Genomic DNA, 21,524 nt, shown 5'->3' with positions numbered 1-21,524 from the left:
TGGAGTCCCATGAAGACTTTCCTCAATGGCTCTTAAAGGCTTTAGCAAAAAATAATAAAGAGGCAATAAAATTTTTCTACATAAAAAATGCCATATTTACCAGATTTTTAAAATGTATTTCCACAGTAGAATGACTCTAGCCGAATCAAGAACATTTCTTTGGGTCTATTTCTTTCGTTATTAGCTTGGAAACTATGTGCTTTTTTACATAAATATATCAACATCCAGTTGAAGGAAATGTACCTATCCACTTTTTGCAAATCTGTAAAGAGCGCGACTAAAGTTGAGTTGTGAGTTGTGGAATATAGGTAGAAATGATCATTTGTCTCTCTCCACACCTCTTGATAGCGCTGCAGTAATATTTTAATGCTTGGGTCTCCCGTCAAATATAAAGAAAAAGGAGACGATATCAGTAGGTGGCGGTAATGCAACCTTAACGGTTCTTGACAACCACCAATAAAAATCAATAAGAAGAAGAAGAAGAAGAAGAAGAAGCGGGGGAGGATGACGACAACCGGAAATCGCCATTTTCCAGTTGAGCAGTAACGGAAGAAAGCTCGAGAAACAGCTACAAAGGTAAATTTGTTATTCAAATATTTAAACAATCGCGGTTATCAAACAATCCTTTATCAACATATTGTTAAAAATGTGTAGTTTTACACGTTTTTTTTTATTACGGCTGGGTTTTAGGCGTCGAAACCAGACATTTGGAGTTCGTTAGCTGCTTTTTTTAACTTCAACGGGAGTGCTTTGTTGTGTTTTCATTCATACATTTAATCCTTAAATATATACTTAATTTTTAACAGTTTTTGTTGATCTAGCATCTTCTGTTATATTTTTACAGATAAAGCTTTGCACAGTTACAAGTAATTTATTGCCAGTTGTGAATCCTTCTCGGCTAATAAGCTAACACTCGTTAGCTGTCATTTTAACAGTCAATTGGTCAATTTCTCTTTTTGATCAGTGTGCCCACAAAATATAGGTTTTCGAAACGGTTTACTGTCCAGATTGCGTCTATCGTATGTGTACTGGCACATGTACAAACCGCAGCAATATATTTGTTATCTAAGCATTTGGTTCGATGGGGATTGTAATCAGCTGACGAGGTTTAGCTTATGAATATGCAGAGAAAAATGCAGATGTTTATTTTCACAGTTACTGATATTATGATAAAGCTACAAGTGCAGTTCCTCCTACGTCTCTGTTTAAATCGTCAGCCTTCTCTCATTTATACATAAATGACCACCACTTAAAACAAAAGTGAAACTATTTAAGATATGTGTTTCGCTAAAAGATAAATGTTTATAAGTACAGACAGAAGTGGCAAGTTTATAAAATGCAACCTTACCTATTTCTGATTCAAAGGCAGATTCCTTTGTTGAAATTGAAAGATGTCCAATTTCTATTGAACGGTAAAAGCAATTCTTTTCCGATTCTTCCTCATTTTAAGGATTTCTCGGGGATGCATTTTTGAACGGACACACGTTTGCAAAAATAAAGAATATTTAAAAAATGATTTCAATTTTTCATTAGTTAAGCTATTACATTACTTTATTCACATTTACAAACTAGTTTTGCAAAAAGAAAACAATTTTCAATCCTCATATTTGAAGAACTATTTCGAATACATAATATTTTTACGTTTTCAACTAACGGTGAATCAGTAGTTTTTGTGTGTGTCCTATTGGTTAATTCAGCTATTAATGTGACTGTGTTGTTTCAAGGCTAAGAATTACTATATGTGGTGGCCCACATTAATTACAGTGATATTTTTAACATCAATGAATCAGGAACTTTGTGGTGGGCCTGTTGCTTCTTGAGCTTGCTTGATGTGTAACTCGTTTTACTCGTTCATTTACCTTATGTCATTAGCTAATCGGAAGTCCTTGGTTGCCATTGGCATGTAACCTCAATATTTATTAGGAGTGCATTGATATGAAATTGTGGGCCAATATTGGTATCTGATATTAATATTGTTGCCATAGCTGGTATGTGATATTTACTGATATAAATGTATTTTCATACTCTTTTTGATACCATGAAAAAAACGACCGCTGACATTGCTTATCTGCTTTATTTAGACATTCCACATGTTGAAACAAACATGTGTGATGTTTATTTCCCTTCAAATCACATACAGAAACAAGATGGGAATAAAACTAAGTTTTACGTAGGGTCTGATGCAGACATGTAAAAAATTACTAACTTTGACCTATACTGTTAATAATAGTTGAACATTTAACAGTTTATGAATCGTAATGGGGTTTTTTTTGCTATTCAATGAGACTGTGAGACATTTTTTGGTCCAATAAAAAAACATATTTGAATTTCAATAAATACTTGTCAGCTGAACACAAGTTTATACTGATTTATTTGCACATCTGACAAAATAACTTAAAATCATTCATATTATGTTATATATTCTTTTTGTTTGTCTTGCAAAATTAATAAAGTGGTGGCTTTATGCTTCTTCAACATGTGCTTTACTGCAAGATCGGTTTTGCATCCAAACAGTTTTATTGAGTTAAAAAAAATCCTAATTTTTCTGTCTTAAATGTCATAAACATAAATAAGAAAATAGTCTGATAGTTCTGACCATTGCATAATACAACTAGTGGCAGAATGTCCCATCAAATTTTTTATGGTATCTTGAGCATGGAGTGTGTTTCGCTTTAACAAAACTAGAAGCTTGGCGCTCACTCCAGGCGGTATGTGTGGAACTCTGTGGCATATTTTCAAGGAATTTGCTTCTTTTAGCTTTGCGGTCCTTATCTATGTTACAGTCTTCACCTGCAGCATGGAGCAGCGCAAAACAAGCTTATACATGCTTTCCCCAATTTATCCACAAACTTTGTGTATGTAACCTTCAGGACACGGCAACAAAACTGTGGAAAGGAAATGAGAATGTAAATGCGTTATTTTGCTGTGGTTTATGTCATTTTGCAATTCTTCACTGGTTAAATGAAATGTTAAAATGTGGGGTAAAAGATGTGAGGAAGTTCTCTGGGTGCTGTTTGTAAAGATAAGGTGACTATATCAGATTGGACTTTAAGGAAGTTGTGATTAACCCAATTTAGTTTTGTCTTCCTGCTGGGGTTAATAAATACATTAACTTGTACTCAAATCCTTTGTACATAACCGTTGAGTCTAGAGATGGACAATATATTGGCATTAACATTTATACTAGCCAGTATTGATGTCATAGAAAGACATTATACAGTACATCAGTGTTGCAATGTGTCATCAGTAATGTAAAATGTTTTTTTTTTGTTTGTTTTTTGTTTTGCTGGGTTTTAAAAGTACTTTTGCGTAACTAAGTTGGTAATGAACTTCATAAAAAAAACACCACTGTGGAGCATGAGTGGAAGTAGGCTGCAATAGGAATGGATGTGGTTATAGATCTAATTATGGAAATTATAGTGACGATTGTCATGCCAATGGACATGATGTACAATTTTCTCTGTGTGAAGCAAAAGGGAGAAAAATATTTCTCAAGTTATTTTATTTATTTAAAAAATGTCTAATATATTTTATGGCACCACCTGACTGAATGAAATGAAGCCCATTTATTCGTAAGTTAGTCCTTGAGTACTCAAGGGTTTTCTACAGGCAAATGCATGAGGGTTCTTTTCTGCATACTTTTCAAGTAAATGCTTTTAAGGCAAATTCTTTTGCTGTTTTGTCAAAAACAGCTTCAACGAAATCAAGCAAATGACAGAAGTGTGTTTTGCAGTTTCATTAATGTGCAAGACAAAAAAAATACAGGAAATGACAGCAACGGTCTCAAAGTGTCTTTAAATAAATGAAAGATGAATTTGGACCAGAGGATGTAACATTTTAGATCATGCACATTTACAGGTCATGCCTTACAGACACGATCTGTAAGTTTTAGTTGAGCCGCTGCCTTATATTTGTTTAGCACCAGCCTTTTAGAGACGTCACACTTCAGTTTTGTGCGTCGCTGCAGGTACGCCAAGATGGGGAACTTTTCCAGCCTCTTTAAGGGACTGTTTGGAAAGAAAGAAATGCGAATTCTGATGGTCGGACTAGATGCTGCCGGTAAGACCACCATCCTGTACAAGCTCAAACTGGGAGAAATTGTTACCACCATTCCTACCATCGGTGAGTCGTCTTCTGTTTCATTATTACTTTATAGCTCGACACCTACACTTTACATTGGCTCTGAAAATATATGTATATATTTTTCTTGTTCTAAGGTTTTAATGTTGAGACTGTAGAATTCAAGAATATCAGTTTTACGGTTTGGGATGTTGGTGGCCAGGACAAGATCCGGCCCCTCTGGAGGCATTATTTCCAGAACACACAAGGTGAGAGATGTGATGTTTCTACTCTATCATCTCAGCACTAGTACTTTTCTGCTAAAACTCCCTTTACATTTGAAGTTCTTTGTTTTCCTCCTTCATAAAAATCTTTTTGTTTTCAGGCCTTATCTTTGTAGTGGACAGCAATGACAGGGAGCGAGTGGGTGAAGCAAAGGAGGAGCTGATGCGAATGCTGGCAGAAGATGAACTGAGGGATGCCGTGCTCCTTGTGTTTGCTAATAAACAGGTTTGTTTCCAACATGGAGCTCCACAGAGGTTTCTGTCCTGACTACAACTCATAAAGGGACTTGATGTACTTAGCAAATATTTAAGTTTAGGTTAAACAGTGTTCTTTAGATGGTATTTCGTTGGTCATTTTTGATTAAAACCTTTAAAACAATTAGACTAATCATGCAGACTTTGTTGGTCTGTTGTGTTTGCATGGTTTTGTGTTAAATGACTTCTTCAGGAACACCAGTGGATTCAGTTGTCCTAGTCTAATCAGGTTTAACATTCGGCTGGTCACATGCATCCAATTCCCTCTGTTCATGCCAGGCAATGTAAAACTTGCTTTAAATTTGTATGCGAAAATCTGGTCCTTTGTTTGTTTTCAATGTTATCTTATTGATTTTTATCTGGTAGGATTTGCCAAACGCCATGAACGCAGCTGAGATCACTGACAAGCTGAGCCTTCACTCTCTCCGTCACCGCAACTGGTACATCCAGGCCACATGCGCTACCAGTGGAGATGGGCTGTACGAGGGTCTGGACTGGCTTTCGAGCCAGCTAAGGAACGCAAAGTGATCCATTGTGCCGCGTTTCCATCTGCCAGCTCTGCCTGCAGTGTTTCTGGGAGGCTGCACTTGGCCTAGATGTACTTCTTTATTCTCCTCTTTCCTCAGTTTCCTTTAATTTTTTTTTTTTTTTTTTTGGAGCTTTGGCCAGTGTGCCCCGACATCAGTGTACTGTATGTGCGTGTTTGTATAAGTATTTTTGAGTGAATGAATGAATGTGCGGAAGTGGCAGCAGTACTGCTGTGCCTTGAACACAGTTAGCTCTCAGTCACTTCTCATTCCTCCAGTGCCAGCACACCCAAAGGCTGCTGGTATCTGTAAAGCAAAAAGCAATGCACGATGCTTAGTGCTCTGTCCTCTTAAAAAGAATGTCTAAGAAAAAAAACCAAAAGGTAATAATTCAGTTTTTTATTTGCTGGGAGCTTTTTCAACATGAGTTTATTTACCTAGAAAAAGATGCTGTCATCTTAACAACCTAGAACAGTTGAGGATGAAAACTAATTTTAAATGTTGCTATATATTTAAGATCAAAGACATAAAAGCACGAAACAACCGTTTAGTTTTATCTTTTAACTTCATAGTTTGCAGGTTTCTAGTGATCAGAATGTAAATGTATTCAGTGCCAATTTATGTGAGAATGTTCCAATGGCGGAAACTTCTTCCATTCAGTTCAGACACGTGTCTGATATTAAGTATTTCTTTTTGGCCTCGTTTGTCTTTTGATTAAATCGTATTTGTTCCGCGTAAAAGATCCACTGCGACTGGATCTGGTGACGGCAATAAATGTTGCAGCGCATGTTTACATATCTGGAGGAGTGTTAACTATTGCATGGTTTGTAACCTTAAGGCTTGTGTGGGTTTCAGCTCCACAAAGCCAACTGCTATGACAACTTGCTCCCACTCTGGCTCTTTATTTAGAAGTAGACTTCATTTGCTCTTGTAAGTACAGTAGTTCATTGGTTAGGGTCTGATGATTTTAGCTATTTTATTGTTACTGTTTTTTTCCCCCATGTATTTCCTAGTTTATCTTAGTCTGAGCTGCCGGGTGTGCTGTCCTTTTGAGTATAACGCTCTCGGGACCAAGTTAGTTGCAGAATAGTCTCATTATATTCTGTTTTGGATGTGTCTGCATTAGGAGGTTTGCAAGTTCCTTTTTTTTCTGTTTTCGTTATTACTGTGTTAGATGGTACATGTTGAATAGGAAGTGTATAAATCAGCCTTACAAATACATATTTAGTGCTTCAAGCTTCTTGCTTCAGGGCAGAGTTACTTCCTCTGTTCATTTACAAGAAATGATTTGACCGTATTTTACAGCCACATCAGCTTGCATAATACGGACTTGTGTGATGACAGCTGTTTTATCTCTCAGCCATGGCAGTGAACTCACATGCAGTAACACTCTCCATTGCTCTACACCAGCAGATAGTTGAATGTGCCAGTTAGTTTAACCAGAGTAGTCACTCCAATTTGCTCCAATGTCCTCTGCTATGAGAAATAAAATCAATCTTGAACAGTACACACTGAGTGAAGATGACTGCACAGTTATGTTACACTGACCTCAGAAGGGAGCTTCAGGTTTCGTTTTTTTACGACTGGATATTTCAATGTTTTGGGATTATTATTATTATTTTTTTACGTTGTAATATCTTTGTACTTGCGTCGCAGTATATCTTACAATGGTTTAGTCAAGTTGAAAATGGAAAGAATTTGAAATTATAATAAACTGTTATTAAACTGTTAACTTGATGTCTTTTATCATCTATTTTGGTCAGATGTGAAGCTTTAATTTGCAGTATCATTTCTGTACAAAAGACTTGTGTTCATATTTCTTTCTCATTTTTATGCTTTTTTTAAAATAAAAAAAACAAACTTGTCCTGTAATACCGAATAAATGCACTATAATAAAGAGAATCTCTATTGTACATGTTTTAAGGTCTCCTCATTTATATATTTGAAAGATTGTATTTTTGGAATGCCTTAATACAAATTAGAATTTTCAAATAAAATGATCTTCACACCTGTCAGAAACCCTACTGGCATTCATTGTTCTGTTAATTTTAAATGTCAAAACGTGCTGACATTCCCTGCTATTGCCGCTAGAGGGCAGTGTATTATTAAAAACCTTGATACATGGTGCTAAATATCTTTACAACACGTAGAATATGTTCTGAATGTACTGTAAAACAGCTTATGTTGAAGAGTGAACTCGTTCATACATGTCAGAGTACCGGTAGTTTGAAATTACGTCCTTCTTACAACATTCAGTTGTCAGTTCTGTGTCAACTATAATCCCATCAATGGTTTGAACATTATGTACAGGTTGAGATGAGAAATCGACTCAGAAGAGAAAATATTTTCTGAATTCTCAGCTATAAACCAGTCTATGCCGTTGTCTGCGTTAGGGCAATAACTCTTTTGTTTGCTGACAGAAACGAGTGGCTTAAAAGGGGATTTCTAATTCTCCCACTGTCGGCACATCTCACTTCACCCTCCATTTCTGCACCATCTGAAATTCAGGTGGCCAACTCTCCAAAGAGTTGTTACCTTGGCAACAGCACCCTATGTATTTATAGGGAGTAAGTAAGCAGATGTTAAAAAGGAGTGCAAGGGATCAGACATGGACCATGATGTGTCTTTTTATATAGCTTTAAGATCACAAGCAGGAGTGGAAGCTGAATGAGATCACACACATTTAATTTGACACGGCTCCTTAATTAAGAAGACTACCATGATCAGATCCTAACAGCAATAATTTCTCACCTTGCATTAGCAGCTGGTGCCCTCACTCCTGGAATTGCAAGGTGCTTAATGACCTAATCGAGGTTTTTTTTTTTTCTTTAAAACTTGCTTTGTAATTGAAGTGGAGCTGAGGTAATCTTCTTTTGTCTCCCCAATGCATCAGAGTCTATTTCATTTCTCTGTTACATTTGCCATTATCCCGTTTTTTCCCCTGACCCCTTCTTTCTCTTGCTCGCTGTTGTACTCTTATCAAATGTTGTTGAAATGAGCCAAAATTATTAGAATAAGATGTACAGTCACACATACCATTGCACTTGACCTTTAATGGGTGCCCTGCTTCCACTAAATCTTATTGAAAAGAGTGACATCATTTTCTTTAGTTTCACAGCATATTAGCTCTGAACTTGTGTATAAATGTAATTTTCAGCATCTCTGTTACAGATGTCTGCATCACTGTGACCTCTGAGTTGGACGAATAATGTACTCAGGTATTGAAGAGTGAATCTTAATTCTTGTTTCTAAAGTACTTCTATATCTAACTGCAAATATTAAACTCATATACAAGTTCATTATACATAGCATGATCTATTTCAACCATTAATTTCTGTCTTTTGTAAGTTATTGTTGCCATTCAGCTAGTGAAAACCCAAAGTACAGTTTCTCTGACAATTTCAGTTTGAGATGAGGTCATTATAAGAAAGATATCTGACAGAAATGTTTACGTACTCAAATCTATGTCCACGCACTGTGCAGTATTTTAACTCAATACTCAGTTGAAGCTTTTTTAGCAGGAGTTTCTGCATCAATGCAACATGACGGTGGTCAGCCTGTGGCTCTCCTGGGGTTTTAAAGAAGCAGAGGTTGCTTTTATAACAGCCTTCAGCTTTTCTGCATTGTTGGCTGTGGTGTCTCTCATCTTCTTTTGGCCACATCCCATCAATTCTCAAAGAGGTATTATATCAGACCGGTCAGTCCAACACAGTGATACTTGGGTCATTTGTCATTTAGAAGGAGGAGAGTTTGGTATCAGCGTGTACTGAACGACATATACAGGTTAAGGAATTTTTGATGTATGTCCCTTGCTTAGCTATGATAACATAATATATATTTAATAGATGATGCTATGTTTTTGCTGTTTAATAATTTGCCACAAAATTTTTTGAATTAAATAATTGTTTATCTAAATTCAAGCTCTGGAAAAGAAACAAATGGACACAGTTTTGTCTTTGTTTAATCTAAGAAAATACATTATCAAACCATGCTGAAACACTAAAAAACGAGAAAGGTTATGTTGAAACAGATGCAATGTCATTGCCAGTTACATATGAAACAGTGTCATTAGCATACATATGAAAAATCCACCAGGATGAATGGGAAATTACTTATGGACACATTAAAAGTATGGTAAGTGGACCAATAACTGAGCCTTGGGGTACACCATTCAATTGAAAGTAATGTGTGCCACTGAATCGAAATAACTACAAATAACTGAATCTCCCTTTAATTTACTGAATGGGCTTTGCTTCACACACATTTAGAAGCTGAAGTTTTTATTGTTGTTTGTGAATGTTCTTTTTTTCAACCACATTTTTTCATTCTGATTAACTTTCCATCAATATGTTTGAATGTAGCACTCTGTGAAAAGCCATTTTTTAAAACAGTGACCTCTTGAGGCTTGCCCTCCTTTTGGCAAGTGTTGGTGACCTCTTCATTGTTGTGTAGGCCAGAAAGTGGCTATGACATCACATTTCTGTATTAAAATCTTTTTTAATCAGTCTTTATTTAAAATCTCCGTGAACTGAATTTTGGGGTTGGTGTAATGGATCGTAAAAATTAACATAAATGTCTGGAGAATATCACATTATGTGTAGGAAATCTACATAGTATACGACTTTTGCTTTTTGAAAGGAATAACTAAAATAAATAAACAACTTGATGATATATTAATCTAATGAAATGCCCCTATTTGTGGAAAAAATTTAATTGTTGTTTTTCCGTTAACTTCTTCAGGGTTTTAATTTTAAAGGCTCAAAGGGGTTATATTTTGTAATCTTTCATAAAAACAATGAATTAATATTTTCTTCACCTTTTCAGTGACATTTATCGTCTATCAGATTGATGTTCTGTCCCTAGGTGGGGGTTTTATATATGGACCTGTCAAATGAAACAACCTTTAAAGCAATACATTCACCATTATTAAAATTAAAGTAGTGTTCAAACAATAGTTATTACATGCAACAAACTAATCAGTCAGATTATTTTTCTGGAGACATAGTCAATCAACACATTTTGCCTCTAAATGGATGACTTTTACATGTGATAGCTTGTGTTTGCATCATTGTAATAGCCTTTTTACTGACAGGAAAAATCTATAAACCTCCTCCACCACCAGTGACCTCCTCCCAGGGGAAACCTGTGCTGCAGCATTATTTTTCATTGATCTGGTTCAATAAAAGGACACTGAAAATCAATTGTAAAGGACAGGAAAAAATTTATTTGTTTTAAGCTACAGATGGCTACTCTGCATGTATCTGGCCAACCTATGTTTTGATATAACATCTAAATCTATTCTACTCTGGCTACATTTATAACATTATTGGTCACTCTTATTCTCTGGCACAATGAAGTCACAGAAGGTGCACAGCAGTGAGCTTTCAGCTCAGTCGGTGTTTGAAATCCTGGCCGCACAACCCACACATACACGACAAAGTAAACATAGTTCACCAGTGACTAAACTGCACGATGTTAACAGACTGGTCATTTCTGGACTTTCACATTGCCATGGAAACACATGATCTGCCAGCTTTATCAGCTTTGGATTAAGACTGAGGCCAAGAAAGCCTCAGTTTCATGTAAATGGGTCCAGATGAAAATCTAAATCAAGTTGGATGACTTTATTTACTTTAAATAGAGAATGATTCAACTCTGCTGCTCCAGCTGCTTTTAAAACTCCAATTTTATTTTATTTTATTTTTTAAAATCTTCCTCCAATGAGTTTAGTGGGATTGTTATTGCTTCTCATCAGACAACTAAATACAAAGTACTTTGGTGTTTTTTTAATCATTCTGCTTCTTCAAAAATGATGTCCTTGAGAATAACCATCCCTTTACTGATTAGCATGTCTCCATGGATTTATAAAGGACGCTCCACAATTATCGGCACTCCTGGTAACAATGTGAAAAAATGTATTATTTCACATTAAAAATGGCTATAACTGTTAACCTTTTTATTTTTCACTTTTTAACTTCCCTAATCACCCCTTTCACTGTACACATTGGAAAAATAAACAGAACAGTTACAGTTATTTAAAACATTTTAATCATTTGACAAGACTAAGTGACCCGCTGTGTTTTTGGTGCAATTTCCTGAGATATGAAGATGAACACACATCTGCCTTAATAAACTCATACATTTTTTTTTCCATTCTTTGCCATTTTTAAGAGTGGCTAATGGATAAGAGCCTGTGTGTCACATCATATTTATAACATAAGAAATGCAAGAAGCTATAGATCACATAAAAAGGTTTCTAATCGCACCACTGAGATACATATTAGAAATGCTTCAGTGACAGCTGAATTTACATGAATTGTAGGAGGTGCAGTTAAAGCTACTAATTTTGGCACTACTGAATTAAATATATTTGTAACTGTGTCCTGCTTCCCACCACACACACTAAATAAAGGTGGCATAAAAAGATGAAACAAGTGGATTCACAGCCTTTTTCTCACATTTGTAGGGAAAAATGTGAGACCATGGAGAAATAATAAAATTTAATAATAATTTTTTTTTACTTTTTAGGCAACGATTTGTTGCGAAATGTACAAGTCCCATTTTAGATTTGAGAACGAGGAAAAACTAATGACTATTCATTATTATTAAACATGTTTTGTAAAATGTTTGTAATGCAAAATATTTAAAAGACTATTTTTTCTGGGTAGAAACAAACAATTAAAGCCCCTAAAAGTTTTACTTTTCTAACCCAAACAGTTGAGGAATGTGATTGAGAAAGGTTCTTTAATGGAGCATTGGACAACAGGACCAGACTAAGTTTCGGTACACGCTGGGAAATGATTTCTATAACATTTAGTAAAAAAGCGGACACCTTTTAGCCTAACTGTTAGAATATATATTTTAGATTTGTCAAACGGCATTTCAAATCAAATGTTTCGGGACTTTTACATATTCGGGGTACTTATTGGCTTTTGTGCTAAGCTAACTGTGTGCTAATTAGCAAGCAGCTGTGTGGGGATGGAGCAGGAGGAGAGGTGGTCATTTAAAGTAAAGCACTTGTGTTTTACAACAAAGGAAAATAGAAACTATAACAGACTAATGTGTTCTAAAGTAAAACAGGTGCGTATCGTCTTGTTTATTGCAGCGTAGTTGATATTTATTATGGAAGTTGCATAATAGTGTTGAAAGTTAGTTTATCAATACATTGTAGTAATTTTTTAAACCCACGTACATTTCAACTTAAGTGTGAACCATACAAGTTGCTAAAAGTTACATTAGGAAATAAAACCAAAACAACAAAAGAAACCATGTAAATGTTCCACTTCCAACCTGTTCAGGACCTTAAAAAAGTAAAAAGCAAATCATTTTAACTATATAGTTTCAATGTTTCCCCCTTCCCTAAAAGTTGGCACACCATGTGGTTTTATTTATAAATTTATTTACTTAGTTTTGCCTTTTTGAATGTACTTTTACACTGTCTTTTTTTTATTCTACATTTTTAACCACATGATAAAAACCAGCTAGACTACACACAATATAGCTGCTTTTAAGTTCTGCATCTAAAGCAGTTTCTGGCAGTAGTCTGAATTTGACGTACTGACTCTAAATGTATTTATTTATTATTTCCACAGGGACAGCTGGTGTAAGTGAAAACAACAGAAGCCATGCCACAGAAGGTATTAAAATAGTTAGGTGCTTAAAAGTTGTTTTCTTAATAATTGGAAAACTTTCAGTTTCGGTTTAAATGTCAGATAAAGAGCAATGAGAAAAATGTTTTACTGTACCTAAGATCTGGATTTATAGGACTTAAAATAATGCCTTATAAAGTAGTCCTTTCAACTTTTCTCCATTTTCTCACATTATAAGCGATTTAATATGATGGACCAACACAAAGTGTCAAAACACTGTAAAGTGTAAGAAGAATTGTGGAAATTTTCATTCTACAAGTAAAAGTCGGAAAAACCAAATCATGGATCCTTTTCCTTATGTTTCACAATTATACACGTTGTTGTGTTGGTCTGTCTGTATTGAGGTCTAAATAAAATATGTCCAAAGGTTATGGTTGGAATGCGACATAATCAGAAGTGGTATTTTGAGTGGTCTCTGAGTTGAAGGTTACCCTGACACACATGCATTTTTGCCTGTCATTTCACATGCAGCATTTACATGACTGATTTGCTATGAGAGTCACCTTTGCTGTTTTTCATCCAGCGTTCACTAAAAAGACCTTTTTGCCCTGCACACCATACTTTATATTAATATATCCAAGGCACACTGTCATTGCCAAATGCACTAACCCCTTTTCATAACCTTAGAAAGCCAAACTCCACTGAAGCGAGTGCAGATCTATTGTGCCAGAGAAAGTGCTGAAAGATTTCTAGGTCAATGAGCTCGCACTACTGAGATGGAGAAGCGGAAGGAGGACAAGCAGGGCAAACTAGGCTCCTACTAGTCTATAGGGACGACCCAAGAATTTCTTCCAGGAACAAAAAATGGTATAATGAAAAATAAATTCAATTTTCAACTCCGCATCCTAATAATTCTCTCTGCAATATGAAGCCAAAAATAAAACTGCAGATTTCATTTCATGAGAAAACTGTTGCAAAGTGGGCTCATCAACTCCCTAAAATTACTTACTCAGCAAGATGCTTCTTAGCAATGAGGTGCTTCCAACTGAGTAAAATGCAGAACCCTGCAAAGCACCAGCCCTACACAGGTCGTGCTGTTATTTCCCTGAGTAATGAGGACAGTAGTCTCACTGTGTGAACTGAGGTTTAATAAGTAATCCATGTCAGTATGTTGTTTATAATCTGAAATGGAAATTAGAAAACATTGATTTTAAAATTATATGTAAATCATCATTACTTTTGTAGTCTGTGGGACACAGACTAAAATATAGACAGTGGATGTGGGGTAAATATCCACAGGCAAAATTCTGGGAGACCACATATACTTTTATCAACTTTAACTTGCAGACTTTTCTGTTGCAGGTTTTGTTGTCCAGTTTTTGGGATTTTTGGGACAGTCTTCAGCTGACAGGTGGATGCATTCTTTCTTCGAGCCTTTGAACCAGCTGGACATGGTGCTATGTAAGTGACGAGCAGCATGATTATAAATTATTCATGATTTTCATCACTGTAGAGACTATCCGTCTTCTTGTCTCTTTGTATCGCCGACATTTGAACTTCTTAATTTTTTTGCTGCTTTCAACTGTCATTGGAATGGACAATTGCTCCTTATTCCCACTCCATCAAATACTAATTTGTCACAGGCTTTAGTTTTTAGTGTCTTTAGTGTTGACACCATGTCTGCACTGATTAAAGTAAAATCTGACAACGAAAGCAGGCAATGGCTTGATGATACCTGACAAAGTCCAAATTACATCCTGCAGTGAGAATATGTTGGTGTTATGTATTGAGCTTGTGTATATATTTCTAATATCAAGAAACTGTTTGTTACCAGGGTTTGGAGAATGACATGCGTAACATAGTGGACTATTTTTTTCACTTTGTTTTCTCTTGATCTTTAAACTCGTATCCTATATCCTTTATAGGATATGGTTTGAAATTCACTTTGGTATTATCTTGAGAAAACAAGGCATTTCATTTAGTTTGCATAATAATAAAGCTGGTTTTGTCGTGAAAAAGCTTTTAACTACGCCATTGTTTTGAGTTATCAAAGGTAGTTTTTTAGATACAGATTATTATTTCTAGTTATTTAGAATTTGAAGGAATTTTTCTCAGAATTTGCTTGAAGATTATCCAAGAGTCCTATGACAGTATAATAATAAGTATTTTCATCTTTCAAGAAAACAAAGCTCCTGTTATCTTCAGGGTTCCAACAGTCATTTAAGCACAAGTTTGGCTTAAATGTTCTCCAGATTTGGATACTTATGACAAAGAAAACAGTGCATTGAAAAAAATATAAATTTTTTCAGACCTCTAGACCCTTCAATCATCTATCTGTCAATCTGTCCATCTTTCTCTCTGTCTGTCAGTTCATCTGATCATCCAGCCAGTCAACCAAATGTTTTAGCAGGAACCAGTTTTAAATCCTGAGCACTGTAGAAACATCTGCCATGAAATGACAAGGATTTTGTTTCATCTCTAGTTCTTTATTCTTTTAAAGGAGTGAGAACAAATTTGGCTCTGGAAATGTGTGTAATTTTATTCTGAATAAAATTCTCAAGATACTGTGAGAATCCAGTGTCTTGACAAAATATCTGCCATATTTTTAAGATGACAGAAAATTAATGCATGATCTTAGACCATAGTAGCTTCTGTGGTCGTGTTCAGGAACCAAAATGACTTGCTTGATGTGGGGGAGCTGATGTCGCATTGTTTTCTAAACCTTTCAACCCTTGTTTCAGTGAATTAGCCTGGCTCCTTCTGATTCTTCAAGCAACCTGTAGTGTTTTATCGTCTTTAATATTTTACATTTTATCATAAATTCATGTGAGAGTTGCTGCTTTTTCTAATCAAAGGCCCGTTTGAATAGCTGGTAACATTCTCTAATTAAGGATTCTGATTGTTGGTGTCTGTTGTTGATAGTTTCGCTTCAGCAGGACAGAGTCACTGCCACAATGATGCTGAGGTTACTCTCCCGTGCTGCCATCCTTTCTGGATCTGTGGTTGCCATGACAATCAGCTCCAACCTCACCTTTGGGCCAGCGCTGCTTCATCATTAGCCGCTGTTATCACAACGGGATATTTCTAATTTTCTTTTCCAATCCTTCTTTTCTCAAATCACCAGTGGAAGCCCTCTCTGATCCTAGCCCTCTATTAATGCTTCAAACGTTTTTCCCCTTTCCTCCTGCAAGCTCTGCCGTAGAGCCCCATGAAGGACCATATTCCTGAACTCCCCTCTGTCACCATATCATGAGATGTGCCTCAGGCGTGTAGCAATGCAGTGCAACGCCTGTGTCTTTAAGAGGAGAGAGAGAGTATAATGTCTAGCAAGGAGGAATGAAGAAAGGGAAATGCAAGTGAGATAGAGTGGGTGAGGGAGTGTAAGTTTATCTTTGGGAATAATTTTTTGTCTCATTCTACGGTGTGTGTGTGCAGAGCATCTCTGAACCGGCATGCTCAGTCTTCCAAAAGCTCAAAGAGTACGCCCATCGCTTTCCTCACTCTCTCTCCATCTCTCACTCTCACATGCACACACACACACCCCAACACACCAGCTCTCCCACCTTCATACACACACACACGTGCTCACCCCCACACACGCGCAGTGTTGTCAAAAGCGCCGCTGCTGGACCTTAGCCATCTCGCGAAGGAGGTTCCGGCGGAGGCAAGAGAGAGCCAGAGTGAGACAAAGGAGAGGAGGACGGTAGAAGGCGAGGAACGAATAGGAGAGAAGAGGACCGGCTTGAGGAAGGAGAGACACAGCGCTTTGTGAAGAGGAGAAAGCGAGGAACGGGAGGAGGGAGGAGTGGAAAGGAGGAAAAAAAAGAGGAGGGGGAACAGGAAACGCAATCACTTTCAGCTGCAGCCGTCCGTGTCGCAGCATGGGCAATGCACCATCCCAAGGCATGTTAAACCCTCTCTCTATGCATGTTTATGTAGCAGGTATTTCCTTTGGTTCCGAGTGCCATGCCATCTAACCAGCTGGCTGTCCTCCTGCTACACTCTGTGGGGGGGGGCTGGGCTAGAGGCTCGTAGAGAGCAGCATCGCCTGAGGAGAGTGATGCTGGTAGATGGTATCAGGTAGTAGGTTAGCAATAAGGTGTAAGGAGTGAGGCTGCTTAATGAAGACCAGGTGGTATGAAAAAAAAGAAGAAAAACACTGGGTGGAGGCACCATGTGTGAGAGCAGCAACAAATGGTGGAGGGCAGAAGTAGCACTAGAGAAGCAGGTGGTGTCAGTGGGTGTGATTGTGTGTAAGGAAGAGAGAGGGACTAGTGACAGATTTTTGTTTTTTTTATGTGTAGATAAGAGCAAAGTGTGAGGATTCGTGTAGTGGTTGCAGCTGCTGCTGTCAACCAGATGGAAAACCTTTGGGAATTAAAGTGCTCCAATGGGCATGTATAGGTGTAAAAAAATAATACAGAAAAGACAAAATAATATTGTGAATTTCAAAAGAAAGTAAGGCTTTTTGCCATTTAATAAAAGTGTATTATAAATGGATGAATGGGTGGGTCTATTTTTAAAGAGATGCTCTTGCTTTTCCCCTGGGAACTCAATCCAACCTCTTATCTTCAATCCCCCTTTTTCTTTAATCTTGAAGGAAGTTTTGCAACATTTAAAACCTTGTTGAAAATTATTTCCTGGACAGAGCCAAGAAAAATCTCAGCAAAATGAGTAAAATTATATTATAGAGGAGGTGTAAACATGTTAGAGTTAAATTTAAGTAAGAATGTGAGCCAGTATGCTTAATTCATTGGAAAACCCCTTCACCTAAGACATAATTAGAGGTGAAGTGAAGAGTGAAGACTTTTCAGAGGAAGAGGCAGCATCACATGGTTCAGGGAATTCATCCACATTAATTTCACTCTCTTACTTCTTTCCCTCCCCTCACCTTTTTCCTTCCTCCCCTCCTCTTTCATCCCTTGCTTGCTGCTCACCAAGGGACAGTCTCGTAGCCGGTGTTTAGAAGGGAAGCGAGACAAAAGAGAGAAGTCATGAAAGACGGGGAGAGAATGAAAGGAGGTTCAAAAGAACAGAAGATAAAAAAATGGTTTACTCGTAAATGGACGGGTAAGTTCTGATGCGGAGGTTCAGATTCAGGCAGCCGCAACTTGCTGCTAGTCTAACGGATGTGATCAGCATGGTGTGATTTTGAGATCAACAGTAGAAGAGTAAAAACTTGTCTTCTTGTGGGATTTTTCTGTTTGGTGCTAAATTAGCTTTCTCGATCTTATTTGACTGCAGCAGAGTAGCTATTTTGTAAATTACCTTTTATTGCTATCCAGTTATTTGAGTTATTTCCTCTGGCTGTCTCATTTGTATGTGTAAACGCAGGAAAATCTGTTTGAGCTTCAGATTAGTTGCAGACATGAAGCCTTTTGCAATGTCCGGAGTTGTGTATGTCTGTGTGTGATTCAATTGTGGGTTTTTATATGAATTGTGTCTGCAGTCATTGTCTATCTCAGGAGGATTGAGATGGATTAGCCTGAATATGAACCCTTGGGAGCCTTTTATTCCTAAACATGAACAATTTGGCTGGATGTTCTCTTCCTAGAGAACCACAGCTGTTCGGAATAATTTGCCAGGATGAAAAAAAAGGAGATTTTTAAATCGCTTTGACCTGCTATCATTACTGTTGCTGGCAATTCAAAGTACTAATTGAACATAATGCCGCCAAGGACCAATCTAATTGCATTCAAGCCACCAACAAGGCAGTAATTTGTCAAACCAGTCTCAGCTTTCCCAAGATGGTGAGTGAAGAAATGTGCTGTTTGCATTTGCAAAGCCAGGTTTCCCACTTCCTGTAACTGCAGAAAGGAGCATCTTTGTAGAGCAGTTGGCGATTCAAGGCTGAACCATAGAAGATTTGATTAAGCAGAAGTCAAGCTGTAATCTCAGAACTGGCCCACTGGAGAGCTATTCCTCATCATAATGCTGCCATTGTGCAGAGACTTTAAATCCTTTTAGGTTCATGTATCCATGTTCCACCAAGCATGTTCAGCTGAGGTTTATACCAACACGCTTGTGTATCTATCTTCTAATTCCATATCATGGCTATGCCAAATTGATACTTACTAAAGGGCTTGCAAGGGTTGAGATAGGTGTCTTTTAAGCCTGCATGCTTAAAAGATGTCATAACATGTGAAAGGGGAGATCTGTTAGAGACAGGGAACATAGACAGGCTGCACATAGGGTGACCGAGGTCTCTTGGCTAAAATGAAATTTTTTTGAGCTGTTATGTCTTGATTTTGCTGCCGACAACATGTACAACACATTCATTCGGCTGACTGTGAAAGAAAACTCTTTAAAGTTATTTAATATCAGTTCAAGGTTGGTCTTGAATACTGTAAAGGTGTGATTTATCTAGTATGAATAAAAATGGATACCGATTTAGTAATTTTAGGTTTGAAGAAAAGTTGGAGATGATGGTGTTTAGTTGGCATGTGGTGTTTTGAAACTAGCTACAGAGCTGGCCTGTTTGTAATCTCATCTTTTCAGGTAATAAAGCAAATACAGGTGATCTGCACTGGGTCACATATCCATCTACCATCAGATATTTATTTGAGATGCAGGGACATGACCTTTATTGATTCATATCCTATTCTTGTCTTTGTTGAAGTCTGTTTATGCTGGATCACACTGCACACAACATGAGTTCCAGGTTCAAATGTTTGTTCACTACCAAACTGTTGGTTTAAGCTATTAATGCAGCTCTTTATTGACAGCAGCACACATCAGATCTCGCTATGATGGTGAAGTCACAGCTTTGTACACATCCACCTGCTTATTCCCCAGGACTGTGCCACACAAAGCCCCATGAATCCTGCCTGCCTGCGATTGGCTAATGATGATGCAATGTTTTATGGCTGAGGAGCTGCATGTTTTAAGGGCATTTTTGAAGTAATTGACCCTACTGGGAGAAAGCGAATGCACATTCGTATTGGTGTTAAAGTAAATGAAATAAAGAAATGTTGAAGATGATACACAGATTGAACAATTTTTGTTCTGAGCTCTTTCTTTAAAAAAAAGAGCCAAGTTCTTAATGATGGCGCGATGAGAAAATCTCTAACCCAAACCAGCTATTTTTTTTACCTCATTGATCATTGATTGTCCTTGCTCTAGGGTATTTTTGCTTGTGTACTGATGGAGGGATACTTCCACAGGTTAGAATTTTTTTCATACAAAATTTATTACTACATATTTTTTTAAAGTCACTGTACTTGTCTTGTACTCAGCAGGGATCCCCTCTAATTGAAACAAATGATGCAAAAATCAAAGATTAAAATCTTTATCAATGGTTTGTACTGTTACTCAGGGGGTCTGAGGCATTTATGATGAGACTCACTGGGCTGCAGTAGTAAGCAGCACCACAGCAAGCTCTCAAGGTCATTAATGATTTAGTGGTTTTAATATTACATGGATTTATCAAAGAAACTTCTCTCCATGCCACAGCTATGTTCATTGTAGTTTGATTGCTATGCACAACAATAATCAATATACAGTGTGTTGTTTCATATTCTATCAAATTGGTAAGCATGTAAATCTTTGAAGTAATTTTAAATAATTCTCACAAATTTTCAGGAAGGGAATGCTACTGTATATATTATTTTAACATTTTCAGGGCACAGACTGATATTTTATTGTTTATAAAATTGGGAGCAGTTAAATGTCACAGTTTATTTTCACCCTTATTAATGTAGAAGGGACAAAATATTTGGAGACGTAGTAAGCATTACTTTGGCAAAAAAGGTTATCTCAGTCTTTTTTTATTTTTAAGTGCAGAAAATAACAGAAATGGACAGTTTTTTTCATGGCATCTCGCATTTTAGCACCACCAGAGGAGTAGATGAGGTTGCCATTTAAACTGTACGGTAGTTGTCTGAATCTCAGAAGGATTTAATTATCTTTCAATACCCAAATTTGTTCTGTTAAGATGAGCAAGCACCTTTTTATGTTGCTTTTTATGAAATAAAATCCTCTGACTTACACACATTTCCATTTGTCGTATGCATTGTCGTATGCAATGTAGAAACTCTTGTTTTTACATTTGTGTAAAAGCTTTTTGCCTTTTTAATTTATAAACACATCAAACATACTTAAATATTAATAAACGTCAAAATAATAAATTGTATTCTACTTTTAAAGCAACCAAAGTGAGCTTTAAGACCAGAATAAAAACACATCAAACAGGCAGTCAAGGGTCAAGTTTAAGAGGATATTGGGAGTGTTTTTTTTTTTGTATATCCAGAGATTACGTTTTTGCGAAGGTTGACAGGAAGAGGATTATAGAAGTTTGATATTTAGTGACTAACAGCTCTGCCACCTAAAGTATCCATTCCTGTGTGGCAGATGGAGAGTAGTCCAGTTCCAGTCGATCTGAGAATCTCAAATTAAATGTAGGGATAAAGAAGGTCAAAGGGGCACCGAGGTGTAAGGCAGTGACAGGATTTGTAGGTGAGAAGTAGAATTTAGTGACAGATCTGAGACCCAACTGGAAGGCAGTGTTGCTGAATCAGACCTGGAGTGATGTGTTGCCAAGGTTTGGTGTGGGTGAGAAACCTGGCAGCTGAGGTTTGGATCTGCTGGACCACTTCCAGAGCGTCATTAGGTAACCCAAACAGACACTGTTGCAGTTTTCCGGATGAGAGTTTATGAAAAAAGTTTTCTTTTAGTATAGAAATGATGGCCAAAGGCTTCAGATGGAAAAAGTTGTTGCTCTATAGGAAGTCAAGGCTAATCAAAGGTCGAAAACTTATTACCATCTATAGATAGAACCTGTGAGATATTGTAAGAGTGCATGTAAAGGTTGC

The 21,524-nt window shown here is 36.9% G+C and overlaps 2 protein-coding genes across 3 annotated transcripts in view; both read left to right on the top strand.

The window, feature by feature from the left end:
- Positions 1 to 494: 494 nt before the first annotated feature.
- LOC102228520 (ADP-ribosylation factor 1-like) lies at positions 495 to 7,038 on the top strand. The gene is made up of 5 exons (XM_005796708.3): positions 495 to 576; positions 3,968 to 4,122; positions 4,218 to 4,328; positions 4,445 to 4,569; positions 4,965 to 7,038. Exons 2-5 carry the CDS (start codon positions 3,978 to 3,980, stop codon positions 5,124 to 5,126), a joined length of 543 nt encoding a protein of 180 aa, XP_005796765.1. The 5' UTR covers positions 495 to 576; positions 3,968 to 3,977; the 3' UTR covers positions 5,127 to 7,038.
- Positions 7,039 to 17,632: 10,594 nt separating this feature from the next.
- LOC102223618 (SRC kinase signaling inhibitor 1-like) overlaps positions 17,633 to 21,524 on the top strand; it is a 112,033-nt gene continuing 108,141 nt past the window's right edge. Inside the window, exon 1 of one of the 2 annotated variants that reach the window (XM_023349383.1) lies at positions 17,633 to 17,784. In XM_023349383.1, coding sequence (XP_023205151.1) covers positions 17,709 to 17,784 — 76 coding nt within the window. In that variant the 5' untranslated portion in view covers positions 17,633 to 17,708. The remainder of the gene's footprint in view (positions 17,785 to 21,524) is intronic. The other variant, XM_023349384.1, reaches the window with a different exon arrangement.

This window comes from Xiphophorus maculatus, chromosome 16 (genome assembly GCF_002775205.1).
Source record: "Xiphophorus maculatus strain JP 163 A chromosome 16, X_maculatus-5.0-male, whole genome shotgun sequence".
NCBI classification, from domain to species: Eukaryota; Metazoa; Chordata; class Actinopteri; order Cyprinodontiformes; family Poeciliidae; genus Xiphophorus; species Xiphophorus maculatus.
Note: the sequence above shows the minus strand (reverse complement) of the source record. Positions and strands in the feature narration are given on the sequence as shown.